Below are 16,233 nucleotides of genomic sequence, written 5' to 3'. Positions count from 1 at the left end.
CTAACCGGTTCTAGCCGTTGGATCGAGTATAGCCGTTGGAAATCGTTTTTTTTAGCCGTTTTTTGACCGTTGGGGTCAAAAATAGCCGTTTTTTGGCTCCCCCAAGCACCCCACTACTAGTATAAATAGGTATTTGGTGTCATGGGTTCATCACAACACTCAAAACGCAAACCCGAACGCAAAAAAATACAAAAAAACGCTATTACAACGTTTTGAGTTCTCTAATCTCTTGTTTTCTCTTCTTCTATATTCATATTTGTTGTTATGACTGCCTCACAATCATTGGTTAGTCAAGGTTCCAACGCCGAACCAAGTTTCGTTCGTATTGTACCTCATAATCGTAATCAAGAGATTTGGTGCAATTGGGATTTGGTTGAATTGAGTGACCATTCATTGAAGGCTCGGTGCAAGTTTTGTGGGGTTTATTTAAACCCACTTTCGAATTCAAATTTGAAGAAACATATCGAAAAACCGTATTGCAAGGCGTTGAAAAAGAGCGTCGATTCGCAACAAACGCAAATGGATAGTGAATGCGGAATATTTACATACCAAATTGATCAAGTTCAAGATCGTATGGCGAAGTTTGTGATTCAAGAAGCTTTGCCGTTTAGCCACTTCGACAACCCTCGCTTAACCGCCATGATTCGAGATACGCTTCAACCACAATACACTCACGTAAGTCGTCATACTCTTAAACGTTATTGTTTAAAATTGTGGAAGAAGGCCAAAGAGGTACTAATTGCATATTTTGAAAATATAAATACGGGAATAAATTTAACTAGTGATGTTTGGTCGGCTCCACATGGTCTACCCGAATCTTATCTTTGTGTCACCGCTCATTGGGTAGACCCGTCATCGTGGGAAATGATGAAACGCACCATTGCTTTCGAACTCTTTGAGTATCCACATACGGGAGATAATTTGTTTGAAATTTTAGATTATGTTATAAAAACTTATAAACTAGAAAATAAAATATTTTCAATGGCATTTGATAACGCGTCGAATAATACATCTGCGGTTGATAAATTAAAATTAAAATATACGCCGATTTGCAATGGTGTATTTTTTCACTCAAGGTGTGTTGCACATATCATTAATTTAATCGTGCAAGACGGACTTGCTTCGGATGAGGTTACATCGGTTATAAACGATTTTAGACTAATGATACATGAAGTTTTTAAGAAAAGTAAAAAAAGACAAATGGAATATAGAAAATTTTGTAAAGATACGGGAAGAAAAGCTTTGGGAGCTAATTGGGATGTACCTCATCGATGGAATTCCACTTGCATAATGTTTCAAAGTGTTTTGGAACAAAGAGAAACTTTACAAATGTTTCATTCTAGTCTTGCCGAGAATGATTTGGCAATCCCCTTTTCAAATGAGAAATGGGAAATTATCAATGACTTATCGACTTTTCTTGAAGTTTTTAAAACATCAACTACGAAACTATCGGGAACGTATTATCCGACAAGTCCCTTGGTTCTTTCGGAGTTATTTTTAATGGTTAACAATCTTAAAGAATTTGAAAATAAAAGTCCAATGTTTTCAAACATCATATTACCAATGAAGTTTAAATTAAAAAAATACTTTCTTGAATTGCCACCGGTTTTTACTTGCGCCGCCGCTTTAAACCCAATGTTAAATGTTACGGGGGTTGAATGTGTGATAGACGAAATTTTTTCAGCCTTAGAGATGCATGAAGTTGACCCAAACTTTTCAACAGAGGCAAAAAATTATTTTAACTTGAATTTTAAATTTATGTATGACTTTTATTTAAATAAATATGGGTCAAACATACACATGCCTATGCCGGGGGGGTCTTCATCAAGTTCAAGTGCTACTAGAGTACGAGATCCCATGATTAGCCTTATGAACACCGTTCGCAACGTAACGGCTAAAAAACAAAGGGGTAACACCCCTTCAAGCGAACTAGGAAGGTATAGTGCAAATGATTACTCTACCGGTTTATCCGAAGAGGAATATGGCACTTTTGATTTTTTGGCTTGGTGGAAGGTAAAGGAAACCGAGTTTCCGATTCTTGCCACCATGGCCCGTGATTTACTAACCGTCCAAGCTTCTACGGTAGCTTCGGAATCCGCCTTTTCTCTTAGTGGCAGGGTAATATCGGTGAGAAGAACAAGACTAAATTCGGAGTCGGTGGAGATGTGCATTTGCTTAAAGGATCACTTGGACTCAATCGATCGTATTCAACACGTAACCACTCTCGAAGATGAAACACCACTTGATGTTCGAGTGCATGACGAACAAGAAGGCATTTCTACAAGTAATTCCGAGGAAGAAGTCGCCGCTCAATAATTACGACGACCAAGAAGGCTTTTCTAAAAATAATATGTCACAACTTTATATTTATAAGTTTAATGTTTTGTTAGTTTGTTTTTGAAGATTTTAAAACATATAACCTTTTTTTTGAACTTCTTAAAGTAAATAAAATGAATTTTATGTTAATTGTTTTTTTTATTTTTCATGTTATACAAATACGAATCGTAGTTTAGAATCCAAATCGCAAACGAAAAACGAAAAAAAAAATTTTTTTTTTACACTGTAACCGGTTGGAACCGGTTACAGTACAGGAACCGGTTTAGGAACCGGTAAGAACCGGTTAGATAGGTTAGGGGTCCGAGGGTGGGAGAACCGGTTCGGTTCCCTAACCAGTTCGAGCCTGGAACCGGTTTAAAATGTGGTTTTGAATATAGGAACCGGTTAGGAACCGGTTCCGGTTCCTAGTCCCAAACCGTTTTGAACATCTCTAACCAGACTAATAACCTCTATGTATGGTTGTGTACCATAAAACACATTATGTAGTTAGCTTTATTTTAAATTTTTATATAATAGTATTATTATGTAAATAAATATTTAAAACATTAAATACGAATTATATAAACACCCAATCATTAAGGCTCAAGAGTATGCTCGCTCGATAAATGAAGCTCAAGTCCATTTATTAAACAAATTAAGCTTTAGGCTCAAGCTCATTAGTGAAATGAAACATGTGGAAATCCCACTTCTTGAAACTTTGTAATTACAAACATATCCCAAATCTAACAACCAACTACAAAAGGAAAAATAAAACTCAATAAATACATTTAATGGTTATTTTCAATTTTCATTATTAAATAAGGCCATACCAACATAATAGCAACTTCTTCATCACTTTGAATATAGACAACTGCACATTATCAAACAATTAGAATTAATTAACAAAAAACTCAATGCTTAAGTTTCCACCAACAATATGATTCTTTGTTGAATTAACATTGAATCAAGTACATATCCGCCTAAACCTATTTTAAATCTCAAATTAAGGTTTGACTCCAGTTTATATATTATTATAATAATAATACTAATATGTATTTTAAAAAAGGGGGAGTAACGAACATGATATTAATATCTATTTTTAAAAAGGGGAACCAGTTTGGGGTGTTCACGGTCCGGTTTTGACGGTTTTTACCGTGAAAGCCAAACCGTTAGTAACGATTTTTGGGTATCAAAACCGAAACCAAACTGTTGAAATTCAAAACTGAAATAAATCGTTACTAAAGATTTGGTTCCGGTTTGGTTTCACGGTTTTCTTAATATATAATTTGCTTTTGATTAATAATTAGGGCCCATGTGTTCTTTTAAGTAATTATAAGTAAAGGGCATGTGTAGGCTCTTTTTTCTTTTTATCGAATTTTAGCGTGTTCTCTAGTTGGTGAACCAATAAAGTGAAACTTCAACAACAGAGTCAAATGGAATACAACATGATGCTTATTTATGTAGTTAAGTAGCAATTCAAGTTCCAGTAACATTTATATGCTGATTCAAGTGATGTAAACAACAAATGGAATGACTAACCTTAAGCTTAGGTATAATCGAACTTGCAAATGCAGTACAACTCATTTGTGTGTGTGTGTTTGTGTTACGGCCTGGTGCAGCTTTTTACGGCCAGTTTGCAATATAAAATAACTGAATTAAAAAAAATTAAATAAAAATACAAGGGTCAAATAAAAATACAACTCATTATATAGCGTGCAAACCTCATATGATAATCCGTTTTTGAAAATAGCCCTGAGATCCTTTGACGGGCTCTGGTAAGCGTTGGTACTCTTCTCAACACACATGTAATAGCTTTTTGATTCACAAGAAATTAGAGCATCAATCACACAACTGCATTTACATAAATAAATGCTCAGAACCAACATTATAATTGTGTGTATGTTAATATTACTCGCCTCGTTGACAGAGTTAATTATGCCATCCTTCAGCCCATTTCGTTTAATAACAATAAGTGACAAATTATGATGTCATAAGTTTATGCAGTTTGCAATGTGAGACTGCAGACCTGACATCTCGAGTACCATCATAAGTGCATAAGTTTACAAATTGAAGAGCTCAGCTCGTTTATCTTAGCGAGTTGAAATGTTGAGCTAGAGTTCGCTCTTGAAAAGTTCAAGCAAACTCGTTTACTTTTTTATAAAAAATATTTATTATATTACAAATATTGACATATCTTATATATACAAAAATAATATTTATCATCTTTGGTGGTTGAGAGTTGTCAAAATCACAACACGGTTGCCTTCATAAGAGAATGCTTTCGTCTGTCTTCTTTTCACAAATCTTAAACTGTTTCATTTCACGCTCATAAGAGGCACTAACCTATGTCAATACATATCAGAGAAGTTTTCTTAACCTTGCAACATCAAACTATAAATTAAAAACATTAAAAGATTTTTATAAACTTGACTTTGAATGGTGTAAATTAGCTTATATGGCATTGTCATGACATGTCACCTTTGCCAAGTCATCATCGCTGTCAACAATTATTAAGGGGTTTTCCTCTTGAGCCAGGAACTTCAAAATGTATAATTCAAAATGATGGTTATTTACTTATTTATGGTGTTAACAAAAAAAAAGTCAAAAGTCTTGACACTGACCATCTTACAGGAGCAATTCCTATGAAAATGCACCACTATCTCGGGCGGCAATACCACGTTAAAGGTCTGAATAGCATAATCATCCAGTCATCCTGTATATGTATTCAGATAAGTCCAAGGGTTTATAATCAGAGACTGCATATTATATACATTTTTTGTACCTGTTCTCTTGTAATTCCATGTGTATCTGCACATATTTTAGCAAAATTTCCCATCTTCTAACTGTTGAACATCCCACAATTTGTCTTCTAGGAATCCCAACCGACCAATGAACATAATAGCAAATAAAGCTATGCCAACACAATAGCAACTTCTTCACCACTTTGAATGTAAACAACTGCACATCATCAAACTAACAGAATTAATTAACTAATAAAAAAGAGTTGCATTCCTAATTTTTACATCCAACCAAAGCCTTTTGCTCATATTATTATGTATGCTATTTTTTTCAACAAAAACATGAATTTATACATTTACTTACTATCTTATGGGCTTCAAATGATGCAAAAAGTATGTGTGTTATTACTCAGTGATAAGCACCTTCCTGAGTACCATCAAGAACAGTCACCCAATCAGCATCTGATTTAAGGTTGCTTTTGGTCTTTAGTAACACCTTCACCTGCATAAACAAAAATTAAAATTTGGATAATATTGCAACTTTATTTCTTAGATCAAGCAGAATGTTTAATTTATGATATTTACCGGTTGCTGAATACTCACTAATGCATCGATTCCCAACTGTTTCACTAATGCATCGATTCCTAACTATCTTAAACCAGCAGTTGCCTGCATACAAAACTATAAATCAGATTTGCCAAACAATTTAAGCCTACCCACAAGTAAACAGAAAGGCTATAAGCAATTCAAGTTAACTACCAAACAAATATAGCTGTATCATTCAAGCTAATATCTTCTTTTTAACTTAGATAAACACATAAAAGACAGAATGATATTAAATAATTCCGTAACTGAATTATTGAGTGGAATAAAATTTCAGTAAAATCCATTTAAAGTCATTTATATTATGAATTTAAACTTGTAATTGACGAATTGTAGGAAATAAATCATGATTGAAATGTTACACAATAAAAGTAAATAATACAAAAAGAAATTAGCCTATTCAGATGGCTATATTAAAGTTTACCTTAATTACATGGTAACCAGTCTGACCTTACCATATTTTTGAATTATATCGATATGTTGTGTTTGTGTAACAGATGCAGTCCATTGTATTATAATTATTTTTTAATTTATTTAATTAAGAAGAAATTATAAGAAAGATGAATATATATGGAATAGATAGATTGGACCAATCTTAAAGGGACAAGTGTCTAAAATCTCAATTCTTTTAATAGAAATATAGATTTAATTTTTTTTATTTGAATGCCTTAGTTAAGTATGGGCCTAAAACCCCTTCCTTGATTTCACTGGTTCATGGGCCGGCCCTAAACCTATAATATGTTATTAGATTAAAATATGTATTATTATCAACATTAATACTTATATGAGACTGTCAAAAGTGTAACTTCACATGCTTATTAAAAAAAATGAAAAAATCAAAGTAAACAAACTTAAAGTGAGCTTCACGCAGCCGAAATTGTTAAAAAGCACTTATTTAAGCATGAAAGATTGCTGGCAACAAACCACTTGAAGAAACACTTACACTTTACTACCTTTACATTATTAACATTTTAACCCTTGTATTATGTATATATACTGAACTTACTCCCCAACGCAAACACTCTCTCTCACTTTCAACTTACACACATATTCACACAAATCAACATGGAAATAGAGTTCATGGCAGAATTCATAGAAGGTAGTTATTATTATTTTTTTGTTTTCCGGAGCGTCCGAATTCCTACAGGTCTGATTTTCTGGAATATCATTATCTATAATATTTAAGGTTTTATTATCCAGTACTTTATTTTTATGTATTGTAACCCTTTATCGTATGAATAAATTCAGTATTTTACCATCTTACAGGTATGAGTCAAGATCGAGCTCTTCAAATCATCAAACGAAAGCGCACCAAGCGCCAACGGCCTCGTTCTCCATTTCACGTGTCTATAAACTCCGGCAACAACACGAATGACATCTCTACACTTGATCAATCACCCGAGGTTTCAACACAAGAAGACGAAGACATGGCGAATTGTCTAATTATGTTAGCTCAAAGCGAAGAAAAAGCCGATCAAATTCATCCCCAAACCGAAAAATTAACACCCACTAACGACGATAATAACTCCGGTTATTATGTTCACGAGTGTAAAACGTGTAACCGTTTGTTTCCTTCGTTTCAAGCGTTAGGCGGACACAAAGCTAGTCACAAGAAGGCGAAACTTAACGTGTGCGAAAAGAAACCTAGTTCTTTAAATATTCAACCTTTAGAAGAAGATATAACTATTACTAGTACTAGTACTAATAATAGAGGAAAAGTTCATGAATGTTCGATATGCGGATTGGAGTTTTCGTCCGGGCAAGCGCTAGGGGGACACATGAGGAAACATAGGCTAATTCTGCCATCTGTAAACCGAACTGTATCCGTAACAGAAAAGTTTGTGGGAGGTAGCATGAGCACGCTATCATTAGATCTTAACTTTCCTCCACCGGAGGCGATAAACGACGTCGTTGAATTGAAGTTTCAGTTTAGTGTCCCGGCTTGAGTGGATTGCTATTATTGAAAGCAAGAAAGAAGAAAACAGGTTTACATCAAACGTTATTTTGAGATTAATGTGAAATATTACATCTTCAATTGTTATTATTATTATTTTTATTATTCATTGACAATTAATTAATCAAATTTCAAAACGGATTCGTATAATTATTTACTATGATTTGAATTTGATAATGTGGGGCTAACTCAATTGTTTAAGGTTATTGATTGGTCTAAACTCAGACAATGGTGTGTATAAAAGTTTTTAAAATATTAGGAGAATTGTAACTTTACGCTAAATATACCATGACTTTGAATTTCAGAAATTACATCAAATCTTCAACTGGAGTTACATGTGATTGCAAGTCTGTAACATAACTGTAAGGTGTATTGTTTAATGCTAGACATGACTTTTTATGTCAGTATGATCATATGTGTGTATATATATATACTTTTTATCCTCAGTATTACGGGGTTGTTTTACATTATTTTTTTCTATTATATATATATTTTTGGATTTGAATTTTATTTATTGTAAGAAAGGTAATAATATACTTAGAGTTTGATGATGAAAGAGTTTCACAAATAAGTTAGTTTCTTAATTATAAATAGTATATTTTAAAAAAAATGGATATTAATTTTTACTATATCTCTATTTTATAAGATTTTCATATCAAATATTTGGTGAGATTAATTTTTAATTTAATGATATGTTATGACCCGTTTTAAGACTATCTGGGTTTAGTGAGACCCATTCCTATGAATTCGGGTCAATGCATATAGGGGTGCAAATGAGCCGAGCCGAGCCCGAGCTCGATAAATGAAGCTTGAGCTCGGTCTCGGGCTCGTTTATTAAACGAACTTATTTTTAGGCTCGTGCTCGGGCTCAGGCTCAATTAAGCTCGCATCGATCGAACTTTTTAATAAGCCGATCTCGAGTAGCTCGCTAGCAGCTTGACTCGTTGGCACCTCTAAATGCATGAGAAGTATCTATTTATAAAGTATACAAGCTTTAATTTACAAAGAATATCATGAAGTTTCTTTTTTGTTTGTTAAACGATAGTTATTAAAATATATGCTAATAAAAATCATATTTGATCAAAATCATAAACGGTTGATATGATGCACATTTCATGATAGGTTGCCTTCTATTCACGGAAAGTGAGTGATACTACATGAGCATCTTCTTTTTTCTTCATTTTCTTTTTTCTATGTTATAAATATAAAATGAAAAAGCACCTATGCTAGTCTAGCTGGTTATCCTGAGTTCAAATATTGTCTGTGACAATCTTTTTCCAAATAAAAAAAAACAAAGGTTAGGCTAAATGTTCCCATTTCGTGTCCACCACTTTCTAACTCTTTTAATGATTTTATTTGACATATTGTTATCATTTAATATTTTTATGTAAAGCTTATCATAATAGTAATATTGATTATTTTTTGTAAAGCCTTTTTTTTATTTTCTCTCTTTCTTTGTTTATTATTCTTTATTATAATAATAATATTTATTGTCATTATAAAATATATGTATAGAAATGATGATATATTCTCTTTATAAAAATGATAAAACGATTTGTATATCTTTATCTTATTATATGTCTCCCGCCCGACAAAAAAATCCATTGAATATATTTTGTTAGGTTCGGACGTATAAGATTATTGTCATATTAGAAAAGAACCAACTTTTTGATCAAGTCGATGTTGTTTAATCTCTTTTATTTATTAAAAACATGCGATTATTTTTTTTTAAATGTAAGCTATCTCTAAAAATTGTTAGAAAAAAACATACTCTAAAGTATTAAACACTTATAAAATTGTTTTTTTCTTTTTAGATAAAAAAAATGTTTTTTTACATAAGCATATATTTTTGTCATTAAAAAAAATAAAAAAAATTTTATAATTTTAAAAAAAAGGTAAGCTATCTCTAAAAATTGTTAGAAAACAACATACTCTAAAGTATTATAACACTTACAAAACTATTTTTTTTTTCTTTTTAGATAAAAAAATGTTTTTTACATAAACATTTTTTTTTTGTCTTTGAAAAAAAACAAAAAAAGGAAAAGAAAACTCTTTAAAGAATAAAAATACCTTTTTAAAATAATAATGATAATAAAAGATAATAAATCTTGGTAAAGGAAAAACAAAAAAGTTTAAATCATCTAATCTATGAAATCATAAGATAATAATATGTTGTATTAAACATAATTTTAGACATTTAAATATATTTTAATATGCTTTTTGAGACGGCAAGGTATGTTATTACATATATTATCAAATTTTATTTTTTTGTTGTATTTTTTTAATCACCCGTGTGTTACACGAGATATATCTTAGTATTAATGTAAGACTTAAATGAGGGGTACATTTAGTAAAAGTGAAAGAATGGGGGGGGGGGGGGTAAGTTTAGCTACACCCAAAAACAACCATGTCCACAATTTTATCCTCATTATATTTTTAAAAGGGAACATAAAGAAAGCACATATAAAAATGGAAAAGAAAGCATTTCATTTTTGTTTTCGGTCATCCTTTCCATGCTTTACATAACACACATCATATGTATCATATACATAAAACAAACAATGACTTGACATAAAAGCCGTATGACTTCGGGTTGATCATAACCGAAAGCCGTGGTTTACTTTTATTCTGTTTGCGGGTTTCTCACACTAAGCAAGTAATTAATGTGTTAGATCAAGCATGTTGCATAACGTGCTTGCAACTGTAAAATGTAACTTCAAAAGATGGTATTGTTTGAGTGTAGAATAACCAAAAGGAAAGAAACATGTAGTGTGTATTAACACATGGTTAGTGAGTGATTGAGTGGGTAAGTGAGTGGGTAAGTGAGTAAGTGGTGAACCAGTCTCTTATCAATAAATGGTTGGAAATTAAACAAAAGGGACTTGGCTAACTTCATGCATTTCCCATTTCCATCCAACTCCATCCATCATGGAGTTGGGTCATTTTTGTAACCGCTCAAAATTGACTCAGGCTCGGTTCGTTGGCTTGATCTTAAGCTCGCTTAACTTCAAAATCGTGCTAGAGCCTAGCTGAGTCGTCTCGTCTAATTTCGAGCCCCAGCTCGTAACCACTCTGACTCGACTCGTAACAACCCTACATCCATCTGTATTAAAATATATTGTTTTTCAATTTTTCCTATTTAATAAAAGTGTGTTTGACATTTTGTTTAAATTCAAAACAATTATTCAATTATCAAAATTTAAGTTGTAGTTAATTTGTTTTTATTGTCCAACTTGTCATTGAGCCGGCCTTGCCTATCCTTATTGCATATAATTTATAGGTTATTGATTTCATTAATTTTGTCATGAACTTATCTCGGAAATGACGAAATTCTAACAAGAGAAACCTAATTGAAGGCGAAACAATTCTGTGGTATACTCTTAATTAATCGTTGAGCCATTCGTTAAAAGGTATGGTGGAGCTGGCAAGAACTTATGCAGTTAAACATAACTTGTGTAAACATTGTCTCTTCTAACATTTTGGCCTTGTCTATGATTTGACATATCACTTATTGATTAAATATGATTTTTTGAACTAGCTACAATTAGGGGTGTTCTTCGGGTTCGTTTTTTGGGTTACGGGTTTTTCGGGTTTCAAAATTTTAAATCTTGACCCGAAACCCAACCCAAATCTCTCACGGATTTTTCGGGTTCGGGTACTTCGGGTTTTTTCGGGTTGGGTTAATCGGGTTTCGAGTATTCTAGAAAACAAAACAATAAAATTTAAAAAATTACAACGCTAAATGTAAAACATGTTCTTCTTTGCTCGTAGCGCAAATAATCAAATAAGAAACCAACATAACTTGATAAAACACTTCAAAAGAAGAGTAAAACCAACTCGAACCATAATCGTCTTTAGTAGAGCGTGATTTGGTCGTTCGATTATGGTTGCTATTAGTAGTATAGGGAAAACATAATTAACAATAAACAATCGATCCATAAGAGTTGGAATGACAATAGTCTATTAGGGCCAGATTCTGATAACTTTAGTGGCTAGGACTTATCATATTATACCTAAAAATATATTTAGTTTCAAAACTAAAAGTTTATTCGGGTTTTTAGGGTTGACCCGAAACTTATAAATCAAACCCGAGAACCAACCTGAATTACTTTGGTTCGGGTTCAGGTACGGGTTTTCTCGGTTTGGGTTTCGGGTTTTAGGTAAAAATGACGGCCCTAGCTACAATAGATCATTGTCTAATTATTTAAGAGTAATTTTACATTTTTACTTGTAAAAGATTCTTAAATACACATATATGTTCGAGAACTTAAGCACTATATAAGCTCTAAACTGTAGATTACAAATTACTTTTATCATTATTATAAGTTGAATTGAAAGTTATTGTAAGTAATGAGTTGAAATCCAAATTATTAACCAAGGAGTTTAATTTATTAAACAATAAATAGTTGTATAACTAATCAAATATAAAGGGTAATATAAAAAGGTTTAGGAAGGTTGGTGGTTGCTTGTAGATAGCTGTACCTAATAAATTTGTAACAAACAATAATAAAGTTAAATGAAAATTAGGTTTTAAGGTTGATTATACATTTGTAATTAACAAAGTGAGGATAGTCCACATGATAAGGTGGGTGGTTGCAATGACACCTCGTGGCATCTGTATGAAGTAGGAACAACTCTTTCCTTGCACTTTAAAAATACATATTTTAATAAAAAATATATTTATTATATAGTATCAACTAAATATATAAATAGTTAGATAATAAAAACAAATAAGTTTCATCTATGACACAAATTCATCATACAAATATTTTTGTAGTACTGCAACTCATATCTTTCGAAAATAACATATCGTTTAAATGCGACTCAAATATATATAGATCTGTCCCAAAGTTTGGTCACAAACTAGGAGACCGTAATCGGGAAAATAGACTTAGATGAAAACAAATTGTTATAAAAACTAAATATAATAATTACATGGTTGTGAGGGGATATTCTTTTAGAATTATGTTTCCTTGGTGACATTGAGTAACAAGCCTACAAATTATAAATTATCATTGTAAACAACCACTTTTTAGGTTTTTTTTTTATTTTTTTTTGGCAAATAAGCTTTCGATTCGATAACAACTCGAAGTAGCCTCCAAGAACGACTCCATTTGTTTGTACGATTTTTACAGAAACATATATTAGTGACCCAAAAAGAAGAAAGTAGGGTAATATTGACACGTAGCCCCAGGCATGTGCAACGAGTCAAAACCAGCCCGGCCCAGACCGAACAGGTCTGAGACCAAACCCGAAAGATTTGGCAAGCTGAGCTGAGGACCAGACCGTGAGAGAGTGTGCCGGTCTCGGTTTTGGTAGGTTGTGAAATTGTGTGGGCTCCGGTTGGACCAATTATTTTCTTATGTTTAGGGCCACACCACAACAGGAATCCACTGCATGAGTTTTGGGCCGAATTATGTGTTTTGTTTTTTTAATTAAACTGGGCCAGAAAATATATAAGAGGTGCATAAACCGGGTATTATCAGGAACCGAAACCGGAATCGGGGTATGGTCAACAAAAGTCAAAACCGGGTCGGGTAGGAACCGGTTCCTCGTATAGTCGGGTATTTGACCAGGTTTTCTGGGTTTTTCTGTGTAGGGTACGGTAGGGTCAGGTTTTGACTAGGTATTTCCAGTTCCGCTTCCGGCGGGTCCGGGTCGGTTCCGGTTCAGGATACGGCTCCAAGGAGAAATCCTATGTCTGGTTGTACCTGCAGGATCGGGTACGGGTAGGAACCAGTTCCGGGTCGGGTCCGGAACCGGGTATTTTGTGCACCTCTAATATATAATATATGTATATGTTGTACTTTGGAATCCATAGGATTAGAATAATCACACAAAATGTGCAATGTGTAACCAAAACATAAACAGATAACATCACGAAAATATATCAACACATGTTTTATATTGTTGTTAGGCATATTGGCCCATAGAAGATAGTAGGAATTTTTTAATAATAATATATTATTAGTATTGATATGCATTAAATTAAATTTAGTTATCTATAGATACCAAATTTATATGCACCCAATAATAAATTAGAGGTAATTAGGTTATGAGAAGAGGCGACCTGCCGACTACTAGCTCTCTTTTCATCTTTGTATTTTGCAACATATTTTGCTGGTAAGTTTCTATAAACATGGTTTTTTTAATTACTTGCATAATATATTCAATAATCCATTAAATAACTAGTTTCAGTTTGGCAACTATGTAAGCTTGATTTGAGAACAATTTGTAACATTATAAATTTATGATTACAGAGAACATCAATATATCTTAAATGGACCAGAGTCAAATTTCTTGTAGTAGAGTAGGCGATCGGTTGCCTCTCCTATCAGGACAACATGTGTGGTTGGCTGCGCAAATGTTGGAAGGCGAGGACATGACAGGTGACCAGGTTTTCTATACCATAGATGACACGTTGTCTCATTATCGGTGTAGAGTCCCTGAGCTTCTTGGGAGACATATCCAAGGGTGTTTTCATGGTTGGGTGATTATGTCTAACCATCCACACAACGTCATGTGGTCTCTTTGGAACCCGTCCAGTTCTAAGTTCATCCGTCTCCCATCATTGAATCTTAAAGAAGGAGATATTAACGAATGTTTTTTATCGTCGCCTCCTGGTGACCGCGGTTCAGTTCTTCTGTTAACCAGAAAGAACAAACCTACGTTTGTTTTTTGTAGGCTCGACCGCAAAAGAAAGAGGTTGAGATGGATTACAATGTCATATGCTAAAGAACTAAAAAACATAACCGGAAAAGATGATGAGTTAGTGGATAGTTTCACTTGTTGCAATGGTAAAGTATATGCATTGAATAGAGGTGGCCATGATTGTGAGCATTTTGTTATAGAGGTTGACATTGTGGTTAATGATAAAGTTGTAATAAGTCTATTGCCATTTGTGAGATTACCTAGTTTCATCCGCCCTTCTGGACCTAGTGAAAGCTTTGTTGGTCCTTTTCTAAAAGCTACTTGTCGAGGGTTGTTCATCGTTTATATGTCGAAGGCTATTTTTTGTTTGTGCTTGGTTAAACTAGACATAACCCGCAAGTTGTGGGAGGATATGGAAGACCTTGATGACGGTATATATATGTTTCTTGAATATCCGTTTCTTGGAACCTAATTATAACATCAACGTGCCCGTCATTCCCTCAAAGCTAGGAGGTGGTTATATACACATTATTTGTCAAGAGGACAAAGTAATACACTCATACAACGTCAAAGATAAAACTCTGGCCCTATCTTCTATGCCTCGGCCACTGAGGTTTGGTGAGTCGCAAACAAGCTATGTCTCGGTTTGGGCCACGCCTGAATGTAGGTATAGTAATATTCCTTTCACCTAAAGTTATACTTGTTATTTGTTAATTATACTTATCAGTGTGTTATTATCATGGTAATTTATTAGTATATATATGCGTAGGGTCAAGTTAGGTTTTCTTATGGACTCTTTCTTATATAGTAGTGTTCTCCTCCATTGTAATTGCAACATTATATACTAATTCAAGTTTCTTTTACATTATCATACATGTGCTACTTATAAGACCTTTATTTGTTTAGGTTGGAAGTTGATAATGAAGAAATCAATCATATGGCTGAAGTTGAAAGCGTGACGAATCAACAAGATCAATCACGCCTGTTTAAAATCCCGTTTCATGTGTTAGAGATGATTATGGAGTTTTGTGTTGATATCGACTATGTCAACTTCCGTGCTACATGCAAGCAACTAACATCACCCGTGACTCTATTCAGCAACGGAGCATCAACAAGAAGATTGCAGAGATATTCATTAGTTTCACCATGGTTAATGGTCTTAGACAAAGATCAAGGCGTTATTACTTTTACAGATCCCATATTTGGTGACCAATACTCGGTAAGAACACCTATAGAATTGATTGGGGATTTACATATATGGTGTTCAATGTATGGTTGGTTGCTGATGTCTAAAGGCTTAGAAACCATGATGCTGTTTAATCCGTTCACAAGTGATATCCGCAAACTTCCAGATCTAGAACATCTTTTCATCAAAACCTTTTGTTTATCAGCACCACCTACTTCTACTAATTGTATGGTTATTGGGTTTCATGGACCGAATGTTTATATCCACTTTGTAGCTCGGGAGCTCGCATCCTGGCTTTTATTTCCTCTAGATTTTGGTGATGATTTCCGTTTCTCAAAATCTTACGACCAAGATATTTATGCCTTGACAACTTAGTATTTTTACAAACTTTTGTGAAGATGATGAATATTACACTTGGGATTATGTAGACGTACCCCCAACAATTTTCCGCGCATCAGAGGCACATTTTCTAGCTAAATGTGATCACGATCTAATATTAGTGACGGTGGGTGAATTTGGAGAATCGGTTGACTTATTCAGGATGAATCTTTCAGAGGAAAAATGGGAGAAAATAGATGGATTAGGAAAGCATATGATTTATATTTGTGACTCGACATGTTTGTGCGTGGAAGCCAAAACACCTTAAATGGAGAACAAAATCTATTTTACACGGTTCCATTCAGAGAAAGGAAAGATTGTGTTCTACTCTCTCGACACTTGCAGGTACCATACATTTAGAGGCAAACGCATAGTAGGAAGTTTAGGGGATTTTTGTGGAACTAGAC

The 16,233-nt window shown here is 33.5% G+C and overlaps 1 protein-coding gene across 1 annotated transcript; it reads left to right on the top strand.

Annotated features, from left to right (window-relative positions):
• The first annotated feature begins 6,720 nt into the window (after positions 1 to 6,720).
• LOC143595896 (zinc finger protein ZAT5-like) lies at positions 6,721 to 7,634 on the top strand. Its single transcript, XM_077074803.1, has 2 exons — positions 6,721 to 6,756; positions 6,924 to 7,634. Exons 1-2 carry the CDS (start codon positions 6,723 to 6,725, stop codon positions 7,601 to 7,603), a joined length of 714 nt encoding a protein of 237 aa, XP_076930918.1. The 5' UTR covers positions 6,721 to 6,722; the 3' UTR covers positions 7,604 to 7,634.
• Positions 7,635 to 16,233: the final 8,599 nt, after the last annotated feature.

Source organism: Bidens hawaiensis, unplaced genomic scaffold (assembly GCF_021521415.1).
Source record: "Bidens hawaiensis isolate Kalapana, Puna unplaced genomic scaffold, B.hawaiensis_p1.1 tig00045633_1, whole genome shotgun sequence".
NCBI lineage: Eukaryota > Viridiplantae > Streptophyta > Magnoliopsida > Asterales > Asteraceae > Bidens > Bidens hawaiensis.
This window is presented reverse-complemented; position numbering and strand designations above follow the sequence as displayed.

Coding starts and splice junctions, on each gene's coding strand:
- LOC143595896 (XM_077074803.1), top strand. CDS start 6,723: ATGGAAATAGAGTTCATGGCAGAATTCATAGAAG. Junction 6,757..6,923: donor CATGGCAGAATTCATAGAAG/GTAGTTATTATT, acceptor ACCATCTTACAG/GTATGAGTCAAGATCGAGCT.